The sequence below is a fragment of the Neltuma alba genome, unplaced genomic scaffold (genome assembly GCF_004799145.2).
Source record: "Neltuma alba isolate B1F8T4 unplaced genomic scaffold, ASM479914v2 tig00013549_pilon, whole genome shotgun sequence".
NCBI classification, from domain to species: domain Eukaryota; kingdom Viridiplantae; phylum Streptophyta; class Magnoliopsida; order Fabales; family Fabaceae; genus Neltuma; species Neltuma alba.
This window is the reverse complement of record NW_021637756.1, coordinates 128,613-146,723: the sequence shown is the minus strand read 5'-3', so window position 1 is coordinate 146,723 and position 18,111 is coordinate 128,613. Positions and strand designations below refer to the sequence as shown.

General features: G+C 34.1%; 1 protein-coding gene across 1 annotated transcript; it reads left to right on the top strand.

Annotated features, from left to right (window-relative positions):
• The first annotated feature begins 10,258 nt into the window (after nt 1-10,258).
• On the top strand, nt 10,259-17,762 carry LOC114738158 (F-box protein PP2-B11-like). Its single transcript, XM_028926181.1, has 3 exons — nt 10,259-10,580; nt 15,843-15,961; nt 17,222-17,762. The coding sequence occupies exons 1-3, from the start codon at nt 10,311-10,313 to the stop codon at nt 17,616-17,618; spliced, it is 786 nt and encodes a 261-aa protein (XP_028782014.1). The 5' UTR covers nt 10,259-10,310; the 3' UTR covers nt 17,619-17,762.
• The last annotated feature ends 349 nt before the right edge of the window (nt 17,763-18,111 follow it).

Genomic DNA, 18,111 nt, shown 5'->3' with positions numbered 1-18,111 from the left:
AATGCACTTGGTTAAATGCAAGCCTAAATTAACTCAACAATCACACAATACCATGCAAGAAAGAGAGTATCAAAAGAGTTGCATAGAATCATATATGTAACCACATATATTGAAGCTCAAATTCAACATTAACTAATCCAATACACAAGATAATCATCCAAAATTGATTACAACCATAATCAAAATAGTTCAGCACAAATTTACAAATCCGAAGACCTAGAAATTCATAAATAGAGAACTAGAACTTATGGATGAAGCTAACTCCCTTTTGAAGCTCTTGGAACTCATGCTTCTTCCACCATATTCAAGAGCTGAGAAGCTTAGCTCATCATAGCTCTTGAATCAGCTCCAACTAGAGATTGTTCTTCAGCCATGACAGTAGCAGATGGAAGAAATGGAAATGGAGGATTAGGGTTTCTGAGGGGGAGATGAGAGAAGAAGATGATAGAAACGTAGGTAGAGGCTGAATCATGAGAGTCTGATCTCATCATACCCAAAATAGGGTTTCTAACCCGAAATTTGCGTGTATGGGTCGGTTTCTGGGGATGGGTAGGTCAAAATTTCCCGAAATGGTCGGGTCTGAGATTTGCTGATACAAGATGTTCGCCGCGGCGAAGCATAGGTTCGCCGTGGCGAAACATGACAGAGAGCCTTGCTTCAGCAGATGATTTTCACCGCGGCGAAGTCATATGTGTGCCGCGGCGAACTTAGGCAGAAGATCCTTTCCTGCTTCTTGTGCCTTGAGTTCTTCAATTCTGGCCCTAATCTTTAGTGTCCTACAATAAAAAAAGCAACAAATTGAAGTATCAATTGTCCTAGAAATCAATTGAATCCAATTAATAACCAATTATGACAATTTAATCCTCAAAATGACACTAACTTAAAGTAAGAACTCTTAATCTAAATTAAGCACAATTATCATTAAAAAGGGCCAGAAAATACCACAAAATCATGGATAATGTAATGAAAAGATAATAATAACTTAAGCTCAATCAATAACAAAGCCAAGGTTTTGTGTCACATTTCAAACACCCCCCACCACCTCCTATCTTCTTGGCGAAAGGAAAAAGCAATCGCTTATAATATCAGATAAAAATATATTTTTACCAACACTACCAGAAAAAAGGCTTTTCAACAGCGGTTAAAGTGGCTTTTCACGGCAGTTTTGAAGGCGAAATTGATAAAGGTGACGTTGAAAAGTAAAGAAAACACGGCGGTTTCGAACCGCCGTGAAAGTTTATTTTCCACTGCGGTTTTTTATTTAACCACTGTGGAAACTCCATTTTCCACGGTGGTTTTACATTTGACCGTCATGGAAAATCCATTTTCCATGGCGGTTAAATATAAAACCGCCGTGAAAAATGGAGTTTCCACGGCGGTTTTTTTATAAACCGCCGTGGAATATACTTTTAACGGCGGTTATATATAACCGCCATTAAAAATACATTTTTTTTTAAATTCTGCTTGATTTTCATTTTTACCACCCTGCAGTTTACAGTTCCAAATAAATGTAGGCAGTGCAGATCACGCAGAACAAGATCAATTAGCTAGTTAATATATATACAGCATTGAAATTTCTTTTACACAATTCGAAAATAGGGAAACCGGCCAATATAATAGAACTAAGTGGTTAATTAAGACCAAGGAACACGTATTGGCTAGGTCCAACAATTCTGAAATAGAAGTAACTACTTCTCTGTACAATGGAAATCATGAACATGTACATATAAGAGGGAATCGAGAGAAAACATCTAACAATGAATTTTTTGAGAAATAACCTATCTATTTGAAAGCTAAATTTCAATTTTTTCTACCAATGTTGTTGACAAAGTGTCCCTCATCAAGTTGATGTCATCCATGAGATATGGCGCAGTATTTTGAAATATCTGTTAATAAAAATAACATAGTAAACTTAGTCAAAAATGTGAAATGAATTGAAGAACGTCATGCAACGTAACTCATCTTTACCTCGTCTAATTTCTCAGTCGTTCCTGTCTCAATTATGTCATTCATGTAGCGGATGACATAATATCCACACTCAACATGTCCTTGTTGACAACGGTACTAAAAAAATAAGATATAAAATTGAATATTAGACATTATTGATTATAAACATTAACTTTAATTCATCCAAAAATGTTTAAAAGTTAGTTCAAAACAACATATACCTTTGGAAGAATCCATGTTGGTGCTTGTCTATTTTGTTTAATCGCCACAACATTAAAAGTATGAAAAGCCCTATCAACATTATAAGAGAAAATGATATTAGAGCATGCTTGTATAAACTTCACAAGTAATAAATATATAAATAAAAACTAACGTGTCGATGACATCTTTGGTTTCTTCGGATGGACTTCCACAGAGTGAATCGAACCAGTAAACTTTGTTGTCAAAAGGGGCACAAACAATTAGAGTCCAATGATAACTGCAAAAGGCAAACCATGTTAATTATAACCCGACACATACAACTTGTATATCTCAAATACAATAATACACTTACCCTTCCACGTAAGGTGCAAAATATATTAGCTTTCTGGTCTGAGTCATTGTGGTCATAATGTAGATTGACCTTGCTTCCACAGTATTAAATTCTTTCTGCACCCTTTGAGGACACATAAAGCCATATGTTCCTTCAAGTCCTCCGTTTCGACAGATTTGATTAAAGTGCCTGTTGTTCAAGTAAAAAACATTAGGACATGCATGAAGTATAATATGTAATAAGAAAATGATATTGTAACTTACAAAATAGCGAGCTGCATGAAGGCTATATCAAGCTCCTCAAAGTTGAGGAACTGAACGAGGTCCCTCTTGTCAATGGTGAAGTCGTATGTTATATCTGAACCCACAACCCCCAACGGCATCTTGAAAGTCACAGGCTTATCCATGTTTGGCACCATGGAATGAAGAACCTCCAAACTGGAATACATAAGCGCAACATCACCAGGAAGAGGCAAGAGTACAGGATCAGATGATGCGCTCGTTGTGGCCTTCTTTGCTGCCGCCTTCTTCACCATTGGCTTTGCAATAAGTCTCTTTGGCCACAAAATGAAATGTCCTTTAGCTTGGGCCAAGAGTCGAACCTCATCAGTAGGATTGGGCACTGGTGTACCCCCTGACCACGAACAATTCTCTCCACTGTCACCCTTGCTTGATTGCTCGGAATTTTGTTGCCGTGAATCGTTGTGCCCATGAATGCTCGACCACTAGCAACATGAACAGGTGAATTTTCATAATCCACATAGAGAGAACACGGCATCCCATTGTCTTCGACAGGGTCAGGGCTAGGGTCAGGGTCAGACACTGTCAGTGGCTGTGTCTGATTATTACTGCCCTTTCCGCTTTTTATCACAGGTGAACCCTGAAACATAATATGAAATTAGTTAAGAAACATTAAATAAGTTTAAATGGATCAAATGAATCTTTAGAAGATTTAAAAAGATGTGTGATTATTACCTGGGAAGGTTCAGATACTCGGGGCATCTGGAATCCGCTCGTACCCATCATCATCAGAGTCTGTTGAAACTTGGCATCGAATTCGTCACGTATCTTTTGCATCTCTGCCATGTGTTGTTGACTTAGTTCAGCTCGAACTCTCTCTGTTTCTTCCTGTAGTCGTTGGTCGAGCTCCTCTTTAGATACCATGTTAGCGGAGGATGATCTAGTGCTTCTTCGTGAAGCAGAGCCAAAAAATTCTTTAATACCAATCCCTTTAGGGGTCCCTCGGACTCTTCCGGGATGGTCAGCCTTTCCAATAGCAGTGGCCAAGATATCCATCCGTCCTTGAGGGATGAATGTACCTTGAGATAATTGCTCCTCAAGTGTATCCTATATCATTAAAGCAACAAATTCAATTTAAGATAATTGAAAAAAACAATTAATGAAGCATAATTCTTAAATATTACTTACAATCCTCTCAGCAACAGCAGCAGACTGTGGAGTAATGTATTGACCCTTTTTAATCCTCGCCGCCTTCCATTTTTCTTGGCGAGAAGGACGCTCAATAGGTGGCATGTAGCCAGTAGGATCTGAAGCAGCAGCCATCTGTGCATTCTTCAGCCGTTCCTCCATCATACTTCTTTCCAACCCACCATACCCTGCACGAGACATGGTATGTGGGTATACATTCTGCTCAGATATTTGTTTGTTCTTCTGACTCAATGCCTATGACAATGAAACCAAATCGACAAAATTAGTTTAGTTAAATAAAATATGACCTGATTAAAAATTAAGTTTGAAGAAACCAAACCTGAAATGCAGGGTCTTCACGTTGCTTCACAAAACTCTCCCATGCCTCTTCACTAATAAATGAATATCGTTCCTTAGGATGCTCACCCTTTCTTTTTCCACGAATATAATGTTTTGTAAGCGTGGCCTTAAAATCCCTCCACCGTTCATCAATTTGCTTCAACAGACGGTCTCTCATTTGCTTAGTGGCAGGAATATCAAATGTCAGCTGCAATACAATAATAGCATAGAGTTATAAAGTAAATAAGCAACTATAATTTGAAACAAGTAGAGAAAACAATGCACAATATACCAATATATCCTCCCAAAGGTTTTTCTTCAAATCTTTGTCCACCTTCTTCCAGCTAGGAATGTCAATGCTAATCTTACTGCGTGCGAGATAACCCACATAACTAGTAAATTGAGCCCCAGCCTTTCCTATAGGCTTCAGATCATCATCAAACTCCACTGTAATCCTCATAGGCTGTGTGCTCTCATCACGTAAAGCTAAATGCCTCATATGGGTTGGCCCTCTACCCTTTCTCCGGCTAGTAAAAGAGCTGTCGTCACCAGAACCCTGTTGACCGGATCCGTCCATTTCCTGTTTAAAGAACAACGAATTAATAAATGTAAGAATAAGAAATATCAAGTTAATATAAAACATTATATTATTAAGTATATTTAGCAAAAAAAAATCAAATAATTCATTTGAGGCTTACAACGATTATCCTCCCAAATTCCTTCACAATGATCATCTCTAACAGCATAGTCATCATCTACCAAATCTAATTCAACTGCTTTAGGTCGAGTAGCTGTGAAAGGCGGGGTTTCATCAAGATTAAGCTCTAAGTCACCATCATCTCCACCAACTCCTTGCCTTTTACCTTGAAGCACGATAGACAATTTCTTTTTTGCTAGATCGGGAACGAAGAACACTTGTTTTGCTTGACTTGCCAAAATAAATGGCTCGTCTCCATATCCAAACCTCTCAAGATCGACCGAAACAAATCCAAATTCTTCATCCACTTGCACAGCATTACTATTAACCCACTTACATTTGAAGACGGGAACTTTAAACTTGGTATAACTAACCTCCCATATCTCTTCTATTATTCCATAATAGGACATTGCCGCCAACATTGGGTTTCTGTCTTTAGAACTAGCAAAATGCATGGCTTCCGCTACTACCATCACCCCACTATTCTGCATAGTACTCTTATCGTCTTGGGTTTTTGTGTAAAAAGAATAACCATTTATATCATATCCACCCCAACACAAAACCTCAAAAGAAGGCCCTGCAGCTAGCCTCTGTATTGTCTCAGAAGGATTGCCATCTTTTAACACTTCTCGCTTGAACCACTCTGCAAATGACTTATTATGTTCATTAGCTAGTTGCATATCACTCTTTCTTGGATTCAAGTTCCTCAGCATATTCTTGTGAGCATTTAAGTAAGGCAAAACTTCATCCGTGTTGTTTAAAATGTATAGATGTGCCTGCATTACAACTTCTCTTGACATAGACCTCACTATGACACCCCGTGTTCCCTTGCTTCTTCTCCCCTGATCATGTCGAGATTGAGGAAGACCAACTGCCTTTACCCTATCAAGATATGCGTTACAAAACTCAACTGCCTCCTCAGCTACATATCTCTCAACAATTGATGCCTCAGGCCGATAAGGATTCTTAGAGTACCCTTTTAGGATTTTCATGTATCTCTCAAAAGGGTACATCCATCTTAAACACACAGGGCCACAAAGTCTTATCTCTCGCACAAGATGAGCTATCAAGTGGACCATAATATCAAAAAATGATGGAGGAAAATGCATTTCCAATTGAGAGAGGATCACATAACCTTCATTTTCTAATTCATCCAACTCAGCAGGATCAATGACTTTGCTGCAAATGGCACTAAAAAACATACAAAGTCTTGTAATAGTATTTCTCACATCGGTTTTCATAATGCCTCGAATAGCAAGTGGAAGTAATTGTTGCATCAACACATGACAATCATGAGACTTCATTCCCGTTATCTTCAAATCTTGCATTGAAACAAGTTTGCTTAAATTAGAAGAATAACCTTGTGGCACCTTAATACTATTGACAAAACCACAGAAACTTCTTTTCTCTTCTTTTGATAATGTGTGCGCAGCTGGATGTAAATAAGCCTTCTTACCATCTCTTTCTTGTGGGTGAAGGACATTTCTTATTCCAATTTCGACTAAGTCTTGTCTTGTATTGATTCCATCTTTAGTCTTTCCACTTATATGCAAAAGTGTACCAACAAGGCTCTCACATACATTCTTCTCCACATGCATCACATCTAGACTATGCCTCACATCAAGACTTTGCCAATATGGAAGATCAAAAAAGACAGATCTTTTTTTCCATATATTTCTCTCACCGGCAGTCTTCTTCTTCTTCTTACCGAAGACCACATTAATTCCCTCCACCCGCTGATAAACTTCTTCTCCAGTTAATGGTCTTGGAGCCATTTCATATTCTTGTGAGCCATTAAATGCCTTTTTCAATCTACGGTAAGGGTGATACCGACTAAGAAACCTTCTGTGACCAAGGTATACTGTCTTCCTGCCATGTTTAAGTTGCATATAGTGGGTGCCTTCTTCGCATATCGGGCATGCTTTATGCCCCTTAACACTGTATCCTGACAAATTTCCATATGCTGGAAAGTCATTTATCGTGGTGAAGATCATGGCACGTAAATTGAAGGTCTCTTGTTTATATGCATCAAACACATCAACATCTTCCTCCCATAATTTCTTCAGATCCTCAATCAAAGGTGCCAAATACACATCGATATCGTTTCCCGGTTGTTTTGGCCCGAGATCATCAAAGATAGCATGATATACTTTCTTTTCATACATAACCAAGGAGGCAAGTTGTAAATTACGAGGAGCACTGGCCAAGCACTGTGTGTGCTACTAAGATTACCATATGGGTTAATTCCATCCGTACAAAGCCCTAGCCGAAGGTTTCTTGGCTCGCCACCAAATTGAGGAAATTTTTGATCTATTGTTTTCTATTGAGGAGAATCTGCTGGGTGACGAAGCTTTCCATCACATATTTTCTCATCGAAATGCCATCTCAAGTTCTTTGCATCTGTGGCATTAGCAAATAGACGCTTAAATCGTGGTATTATTGGAAGATACCACAGAACCTTTAAAGGAGAACCTTTGGTCATCTCATTATAATCACCATCATCTTTCTTCATTTTGTATCTTGAAGTCCCACATTTAGGGCACTTATTCAACCCTTCATAATCATTTCTGAATAATATGCAGTCATTAGGACACGCATGTATCTTCTCATATTCCAAACCCATCGGACACAATCTTTTTTGCCTCATACATTCGTTTCGGAAGTGAATTCCCTTTGGGAAGAATATCACTCAGCAATTCAAGCAATTCCGTAAAACTAGCATCGGTCCAACCATTTCTTGCCTTCAAATTCATCAGTTTCAATACGGTTGTCAATCTTGTGTAATCATCTTTGCACCCCGGGTATAAAGGTGTCTCTGCATCACTACACAAAGTTTCAAAGGTGGAAGAAAACTGTGTAGAGGATTCAGACCTTATATCACGAAACATATCCGAAATTCTATCACCAAAGTCTTCATTCACAACCTTCTCATTTGCAGACAGTGTAGTCTTTCTAATTTCTCCATGCCATATCCAATTTGTATACCTCAAATTTATCCCATCACAGATAAGATGCTCTTTTATCTCAGAAATACTCCGTCGACTATTGTTTAAACATTTGACACAAGGACAATAGTACAATCCATCTCTTTTACTAGGGGCATTTCTGAGCAAACTCAAAAACTTTTCAACCCCATCCTCATATTCCTTGCTAATTCTCTTAGCTTTCATCCAACTACGATCCATTGTTCTACAGATTATTTAAACAACACTTTACTATCAATCAAAATTCATAACGAAGAAAAAAAAACACAAAATAACAAACAGATTATTTATTACTAAATTCTTATATTTATTACAAAAAATTACAAAAATTCGAAATAAATATAAAAAAATTTAAAAACTTCACAACTAATCAACTCCAAACATTTAAACATGTTTCTAATACAGTATATAAAAAAGAATTAAGGTTTTCTCACATCCAATGCCCACCAATCAACACCAATCCACGGTTCAACCACATAAAAAATGCAAAATGAACAATACAAGCCAACCACAATGTAAAACTAACAAACCCATTTCATATATAACAGATTTTCATGGCCAAAACATTCAATAAACCAAGAAAAATTGAAAAGAATGAAAGAAGAGGATACTCACAGAGCAGAGAAGCTTCAAACGCGAAGTGAGGGCGGCGGACAGCGGCAGACGGCGGCAAGGCACGGCAGACGGCGGCAGATGGTGGGATAGTGGGGGGTATGACCGGTTTTCGGTGGTGGGACAGAGGGGACCACGGCTGAGCAAGAACGACGCGAAATGAGAGGCGTTTGACCACGGCGGATGGCGGCAAGGCACCACAAGCTCAATGGAGGAGTTTAAACGGTGGGATAGTGGCGGGAATGGCCGGTAATGGCAGTTTTTCGGTGGTGGGGCAGAGGGGGACCACGGCGCACTGAAGAAATGAGAAAGAAAGTGACCGAAGTTGAAGCGGAGAAAGTAAAGAGAACACACTTTCAACGGCGGTTTTCTTAAAAACCGCCGTTGAAAATATAGGCCCTCTTCAACTTATTTACAAAAATGCCACCGCGTTTTTTTCCACGTCGTTTTTCTGCTTAACCGCCGTTATTTTGCGACGTTAAAAGTCTTTTTTCTAGTAGTGCAATATTTATTTAGAAGTCAGAACACAAATTCTAGAATTTTAGAATTTTTTTCTAAAAAAAATTCACGCAAGGTGAGATTCGGAAAATTGAACTTTTAAACGCTTGAGATTATATTCAACTTACCTAAAGTTTAAAAGAATTTGTTATATTTTACTGTTTTTTAAAATATGGTTTTTAGTTGTAATGTTCTCTTAAGTAATTTGTTATCTGTATCCCTAGTTATGGTTTGAATTACTACTTACCATCTTTAATATTAGAGTTAAATAACTAATTTAAGAATATTAAAAAAATTGATTAAGTTGGTTTTTTTGTCACAAATGTGTATTGATTTTTCTAAACTATTCTCTTGAATGTTATACATTGGATTATTAGAATTATTTCTTAGTAAGAACTCCTTACAATCATTAAGGATATTTTAAAAAAAGGTGGGAAATAAAATAAATTGAGGCCTTATATTTAAGATCAAATATAATCCCTAATTAGTTTTTATATTAAGGTCTAGATTTAGTTTAGTTGGACCGCCTAGATATAATTCGAATTGTCTAGGTTTCACTAAAAATTTTAAATTTGAACTATCCAAACTACATTTGGAAAATGTAAATGTCATCATAATTATGAACACCGCTGTTGTAAGCGCTAAAATCAGTTCCTTCCTTTTCAAGCTCCTTCACATTCACATGGCATTGAAGATATTTAAATTCAACCAGTACGGAGTTCGAAAGTATTCGATTTCTAGAAACAAACAGGATTTGCATTGGGTGCTCATCAAGCTGATGAGCACCCAGTGCTCATCAGGATTTGGACGGTCCAGATTTTTTTTTATTTATTTTTTTTTAAAAAAAATAATTATTTTAATAGATATAGAATAAAAAATAAAGATAATCTCTTAACTATCATGCTTTTAAAAAATAATTTTTTCTATTTTAAAATAATTATTTAAAAATATTAATCTGGACCGTCCAGATTAGATCTGGACGGTCCAGATTTCTCATCACTTGATGAGCACTGGGTGCTCATCAAGTGATGAGTACCGAATGCAGGCCCAAACATATATAACTGGGTCTCTGCCTCTCCGGGTCGTCTATGATATTATTTTTTTTTACCAAAAACAAATTAAAAAAGACACGCGGTTGCGTCTTTTCCTTGGGTCTATAACATGGTTGACTTACCTGTAGCAATAAGGCTGTGAACAAGGAAGGACAAAGAAGATGGGCTTTTATTTCATTGTTAAAGATCGAGAGAGAGAGAGGAGAGGAGAGGAAGAAGAAGATGGACATAACAAAGGTTTTACCGAGGGATTGTATGAGCAAGATCGTTTCGTTCACAACTCCCAGGGACGCGTGTCGGTCATCGGCGGTTTGTTCGGCGTTCAAGGATTCTGCAGATTCCGATGAGACGTGGGAAGCTTTTCTGCCGGCCGACTGCCATCACTTGGTGGCTCAATCATCTGCCCCGCCGGCGAACTTGGATTCTCTTACCAAGAAACAACTCTACCATCATCTCTGTGATCATCCCCTCCTTTTGGCCAATAACACCATGGTAAGATCAGATCTCACTTTTACTTTACTCAGATTTTAACTTGTTTGATTTTGATCTGGCACTACTTTGATGAAATTTAGTTGAGTTGATTTTGGTTAGAATCTCTGAATTGAACTCATGACCGTTCTTATTGATTTTTTTTTTTTACGAGAACCGTTCCTATAGTTTGATGCTCATAAAAATTATATACTGATATGGTGTAAGTTCCCATCTTTTTTTTTTTTTTGGGGTAAGAAATTATTATTATTATTATTTTTATTAGAAAAGTAGTCAAATGAAAACTTATCATAAAGTTTTAGCTCTAATTTTCTAAATTAAAATTATTTTAATTAAAAATTATATAAAATTCTAAAGAATTCAAAATTTTAAAATCTAAATGATTAAAATTCGATCCATCATTTAGTAGCAATGAATATAGCCCTCCTATTCCATTATTCGATCACAAAACCTTGTTCTTTTTGTCTTTTTTGTTTTACTTATATATATATATATATATATAAAATATTTTGTATAGTTATATTAAGAAGTATTAGTAGCCCAATCTCCTTTAATGTTTTTACCAAACAAGTAGTTACAAGTTTCAATGGCACTTTAATTTTGGTTATCCTTAAAAGTAATTTACCTTTGATGACAATGAAGCTTGGATAGTGGCATTGGAGCTCTAATGGCTGCAGTAGGTGGGAGCAATTGAGGAGTATTTTTATTAAAGAAAATGGGCATTTATTGAACATACTTTGATTTTGAATTTTAGTAAATTAACTATATCAGGAGCGCAATGTGATTTATATATTATAAGACTTAACTATAAGTAGCCTTCTTCTATAAGACTAGAGGGCCATTCTCCCCCAATAAAATAACAACATACTCCTCAAAACCTAACGGAAAAATTAATGTTAGTCCTATATGAAAAATTTATTTTGCATATTCATCAATTTTTTTCAAATTAATCCTATTAATCTTTCCCTAACAATAATCAGATAAGAGAGGAAGGAGATAATTAAAAGAGATGCTTTAGAAAAAAAAATCATATTAATTAATTTAAATAATATTCTTAGTATACTCAAATTAGTTAATTAGTTCTTATATTAAGGACTAGAGAAATAATTGATATAGTTTGTATAATTTCCATGAATTTCAATGTTTAGCGGGTATTCTTTATCAAGATTTAACTCATGTTCCAGATTATTCAAATTGGAGAGAGAAAGGGAATAGATTATTAGGTTATGAAGTAAATCAATAATTTTAATTTTTTTAATAGAAATTTTAATTAATAAAATTAAAAGATGTTTAACACATTTCATCAATAATTTAAAAATAAGACCCATTCAAACATGTAAAATAACAAATTAACAAAATATAATGGAGGCCACACATGCTGTAGGGCCCATGAAGCTCCGCAATACGGAAGCATTTGCCCAATGTATTTCATCCACAAGATGTGGGCCATCAGTGGAAAGCCCAAATGCCAACTTCCTCTTTTCCCTCTCTATTTTTTAATTAATAATAATAATAATAATAATTTTCTTCTTATCTTTGGTTAATTTTATGTTTATCTCCATAAACTTACTATTGATAACGCCAATTTATATATATTATATTTTTTTCATATTATAAATCTATGTTTTTTTCTTATAAGCAAACTATTTTAAATTTTAGTCTAAATTTGCCTCTGAAGTGTCCTTGATGATCATATCTAATTAAGAACATAAGAAATTTTCCGCTTTGATTGATTTTTGCTTGATTTTTTTTGTTAATATCCATAGCTTTGTTACGTGATATGTGGAAAGATATTTCATATTTTTACTTCATTCAAATTATTTGCCTAATTTTTTTAAAACAAAATATATTAAATTCGAGGCTAAAACTGTATCTTTTAAATAATATTATAATTAATACCTACAAAATTAATGTAATGAAAGACCTAATTAAGAAGTTAATCTTGATTTTAAATATAAAACTCATCTCCTATTTTTATTAACTTTTTTAAATTATTCTTATTAATACTCTCTCAATAATAATTAAATATAACGATAATTTAATAATACACTTATATATTCTATAATTAGATGCCACAGAATAAATCAATCTAATTTGTATAACGTAATGTAATCAATCTAGAACATGTAGCAATATTAATCAACGCACTATAAATCTCTACAAATGTTCATAAACAAATAAAATGAAGCCTTATTTTTTCAATCCCAGTAAGTTGGTGGGTTCTTTTTTATAAAAAAAATATGTATAATTAACTTTTAAATATAATTAAATTAGTTAAATAATTCTTAAATTAAGTATATTTTGTTGTTGAAACCTAATAAACTTGCTGCAGACACTATCATTTATAGTAAGCTTAAAAGCTTCGTGACGATTATTACATGCCATGCCTTGAAAATTATATAAAAGTCTGTGTGGATTAAATTTTATTAGTCTATCAATTTCTTTTTGTTGATGATAAGTTATAGGTTCAATCTCACTAGCTACTTCAGACACTAGCTTACCCTGTGTATCAAAGAAATCAACAAGACTCGTTTCACGCCCAAAGGAAAAAGAGGGGAAAATTTTTTTCACTTGTATTTACTTATAATTAGAATTATTCAGATATTTGGAGAATTAAGTGTACTCAGTATGTCAACAGAAGCAAACACTAAAATGGTTTGATATTACAAGTGAAATCAAACTCACATTCTCCTACTCACACAAGAGCTTTCAAACTAGGAGTGTTCACTTGTCTCTCGTCCCGGCATCCCATCTTGGTCCCACTTATTTTGGGACGGGATTTGGGACGGGAAGAAAATGTTTTAAGATGGGATGGGACACAAGACACGAGTGTCCCATTCTGAACATGTCTCGATGCATTATCTTTTTTTTTATTTTATAAATTTGTTTTATTAATATAATAATATTACTTTTTCGGTCCTTAATATAGGACCCAATTATTGAGTTGGTTTTGATCCTAAATATAAGACCCATTTCTCATATTTATTAATTTTCTCTAAATTACTCCTATAGATACTCCCTCAACCATAATTAAATAGAAGATGAAGAGGGGATATTAAGAAAGATGATTATGGTATTTTAGAAAAAATGCGTCACATTTCTTATAATTAATTAATTTACCTAACTTTCTTAATCTAATCAAATTAGTTAAATGGGTCTTATATTAAAGACCCGAAGAGTATAATTGTTATGATTATATTGTCTATAATTATAAGTTTTTCTATATGGGTTAGATAATGTTTTTTTAAAAGATATTTTGAGTTTATATATTTTCTATCTTTTAAAAAAATTATTTTTATTTGTTAATTTTTTTTATTAATGTTAATTTATTAGCCCATTTTTCTTTATATAATTTTTACTATGAGTTTTTATGCTCCAAATATATTTAATTTAGAATTAAAATAATTTTAAAAATTTTAAAAATAAATGATACGTCTCGTCTCGGGATGGAAAACTATTAGGACAAGATGGGACATGGGACAAAAAAACCATCTCGTCCTGATTGTCGGGATGGAACTAGGATGGGATTGCTCGTCCCATGGGCACTCCTATTTCAAACCATTAAACTACAAGTTCATTAGCGACGTTTTGTTTATCCTAAGTTTAATAGCTTGCAAATGATCATATTCATTCATACATGTAATGTAAATATATAGTTCCCTTAAAGTCTTGCTAATATGATATACTACATCTGATCTTTAATATAAGAGCTACTTGACTAATTTAAATGGATTAAGAAAGTTTGCTAAGTTAGTTATTTATAATAAGTATGTGTTATTTTTTTTAAAACACCCTTACTAATCATATATCTTAGTTAGAACTACCATTTGAACATGGGCAACTACTACAAGAACTACTTTTAAAAAAAAGGATAAATATGAGAGGTACAGCAAATCGGGATCTCATATTTAGAACCAAATTAAAAGTCAAAATAGATCTTATATTAAGAATCAAAAGAGTATCATATCTAGATATTCGAACGTAGAAATCAGATCCCAACTAATTTCATTGCTCCCCTCAACTTAGTCATGAAATTCTATAATGCCCAAGTTGCTTCATGGTTGTACATTACATCAGTGTAAAAAAAACCGGACCGGACCGGCCGGTTCAACCGGTAAACCGATGAACCGGTCAGTGGTCCGGTCCGGTTCATAAGCTAAACCGGGGATCGGTTCAAACCGGATTGAACCGGTCAAACCGGTGTGAACCGGTAAAAACCGGTATGAACCGGTATTGAACCGGTTTAAATAAATATATTGATATTTATCCTATTTTTTCTCATTTAACTCCTAATATCTCAATTATTATAGATTTAAATGAATTTTGATGATGAGTTTGGCATCAATAACTATTAATTTTAGTTATTGAAAAAATTATAAAGATCAAAATTCTCAATATTGTTGTACTTTATTATTATTACAATCAAATTCTTATTGTATTTCTTTATATTTTGTTATTAGTAATTATTATTATTGTTATATTTTGTCATTTTTAATTAAATTAAATTATTTTAATATGACCGGTTTGATCCCGAGTTGACCCCGGTCTGACCCATTAACCCTTGAACCATTACCTCAACCGGTTTAGTGTCCGGTCCGGTTTTTTGTTCCTTGCATTACATACACACACTTGACTCAAAACGCATTAAAGACATTATTGGTCTTCCTTTTCGCTTATGCAACGGCAATGAAGTGGAATCATCACCCAATGATGCCTAAAACTCCGCCTAGTTGAATGCAAATTAAATCCTCATTAACCTTTATCAGAACATTATCCTAACTCCTGTAACTTCCTTTTTATTCTAATGCACTTTAATTCTTCACAAAGCACCCTAAGGCAAATTAAAATAACCCATAAATCATATATGTATACTTAATACATACAAGCACAAATTCTAAATTAAAATCATATATTAGTGATCGTTGCTTTCCTAAACTTATTGTTGACCATTTAGGTATGATCTCACTAAAGCAATCCTCGAAAAGCTAGTAACTTGATCTTCCTAGTATGTTTGTAGCTTGCTAGATACCAACCAAATACCCATAGGCTCTCAACCTAGTTGCAAATTTAGCGATATAAAGAACTTGCATTTTGATTTCTAGTTGGTTTTGTAGTCCTCTAATAGAAATTAAAAGTGTCCTGCCCCCCTTTAATTTCTCCATTTTTGTGAAAGTCAAACGATTTGATCACTTCTATTTCTTTTCTTATATGTTTTCACCTGTACTCACTTTTATGTAAATTAATAATTTTGATGTTGTGGAGCAGAGTTTTTCTTTGGATAAGGAGAGTGGTAAGAAGTGTTATATGATAGGTGCAAGGGGACTATGGATTCTTTGGTCACCTGATCTTAGGTACTGGAGTTATGCTTCTATTCAAGAATCCAGGTATGCTTTACCAAAAAATCACATTCATGGCTCGCACTTGTTCATTTGCATATAACACTAACAATACTTTAAGTTGTGTAAAATATTTTCAAGAGTTTCCAAATTATGTAAAACATGATTTATGCAGACTTCCGTCTTCAAAAACCTTTGAGAAATAATGTTTCATGCGTGGCGCAAAGAACTCTGACACTCATTTACACAGGATACTAAAAGACAAAGTAATTAAACTTTAAATTCTTGAGTCATCTCTTGTATCCCTTTCACTTGATTATTTTATAATCACGTTTTCATTTAAGCCCTACAAAGCAACATTTTTTCTAGTTTTGTCAACATATTTTGAATTTAGCTTAACCATATTATTTTTCATTCAAGAGGCATGAAGTTTCAAATTTCTAGATGTTTGATGCTCAAACTTTTTGAGCAATTGCTAAATAAGGTAATGAGGTTTTGTTGGAAATTGGGTGATTTATAAAAATTTTGGAAACTTAAAAACTTAAATAGATAGTAGAGGGAAGAAGCTAAGAATGCAAAATATGAAAGCTAAAAAGAGTGAAATCAAAGAATAGCAAGACACAAGGTATTATGCAGGTCTAATTCAAAGATCACACTGGATATTTCTTCAAACGTTTTTGTATGGTACATTATTGACTTTATGTAAAGCTTGAACTAAATTTACAAAAGATAGAAGAACAAACCTATTATATAAAAATTATTAGCAATATGAATTATAGTAGCGACCTTTGGGTGGTGAAAGTCGCTGCTAAACTTTTAATTAGCAGCCACTTTCGACTTCTTGGCATCGGCATTTTTGTCGTGGCCAAAAGTTAATTTTTCATAATGTGCTAAGAAATTGTTAAATGAAAGATTGATAAAATTATCTTCAACTTGTTCTCAGTTTGAGCATGAATGCAAGGAAGAAACATGAAGTCAGTAATTAATGCTTTATCTTTGCTTTTAATTTGGCATATTCTAATGCTAATTTTAACGAGGAAGACATTATTTGATGAGGTTTTCTTGTATCTTTTTATAAGATGATTATATATGAAGCTTTAATAAGTTTTGGTCATGATGAAGTTCTTTAAACTTCTTTATTTTATTTAAGATAGATTTCTAAACAAAACTTCGAAGTAATTTATTGTTAGATTCAAATTTTTTCGTGATATATTATCACTCACTATTTTTTTATGTTAATTTATGCTGATTCAATAAAATTAAGAAAAATACTATATTTTAAGCTTTAAAATTTCTTTCCATTTACAGATTTCCTGAAGTGGCAGTGCTCGATCATGTGTGGTGGTTTGAGGTGAAAGGAATTCTTAACACTAGACTTCTATCCCCCAAAACAACATATGATGTGTTCTTCATCTTTCAATTTGGAAGTGAGATATTGGGATTCACAGGCACATTCATAAATTTTAGTCTCAATAAAAGCGGTGCGTTTACGTCTGAAGGACAAGTGGTCCTATACCCTCCAAGAATTGGAGTTAAGGAAAGAGAAGATGGATGGCTTGAAATTAAGGTAGGTGAATTTTACACTGACCATGAAGAAGATGGTGATGGCTTATTGGAGTTCAGATTATGGGAGTTTAATGACTATAATGAGAAAAAAGGCATATTAGTTGAAGGATTTGAGTTTCGGCCTAAGAGCCATGAATAGAAGTAAATACTAAACAGCATGCATTCTTTCTATGGTCTAATCTTTAGTGTGTTTGTTGGGTTGGAATTGTGTGAACTTGATTTTTCAGACTATTTGATTTGTATTAAAAGTGACTTTTGGCCAATACATAAACAATTTTTAGCTCCTATATGTGCATGATCTTACAGGACAAATGTGATTTGACAAAGGAGAAGTAGAGAAACACTTCCTTTTTTTTTTTCTGTAAAGGTGTAAATTTATCTTTATCTTATTTTTCAAGTACACTCAATATCAGGATCTTTTTAATTACATAATTTTATTCATAATATTTTTTGTGCAATTTTACCCCTAAGATTGGATAAAATTGTACTACTAAAAAAAAAGAGGGTGTTGGGTGTACCTGAGAAATAATATCAGAGGTAAATTTACACATTTATTCTTTTTTTTTTAAGCTTAGAGTATTTTCAGGTCATGTTGAATTTAAGACTAATTTTTATCAAGCTAAATGGTTAAG

What these genes read in the sequence shown, in the direction of transcription:
- LOC114738158 (XM_028926181.1), top strand. Translation starts at nt 10,311, where the DNA reads ATGGACATAACAAAGGTTTTACCGAGGGATTGTATGAGCAAGATCGTT. An exon ending in TTTTGGCCAATAACACCATG is followed by an intron (nt 10,581 to 15,842) that starts GTAAGATCAGAT and finishes GTTGTGGAGCAG; the next exon opens with AGTTTTTCTTTGGATAAGGA. An exon ending in GCTTCTATTCAAGAATCCAG is followed by an intron (nt 15,962 to 17,221) that starts GTATGCTTTACC and finishes TTCCATTTACAG; the next exon opens with ATTTCCTGAAGTGGCAGTGC.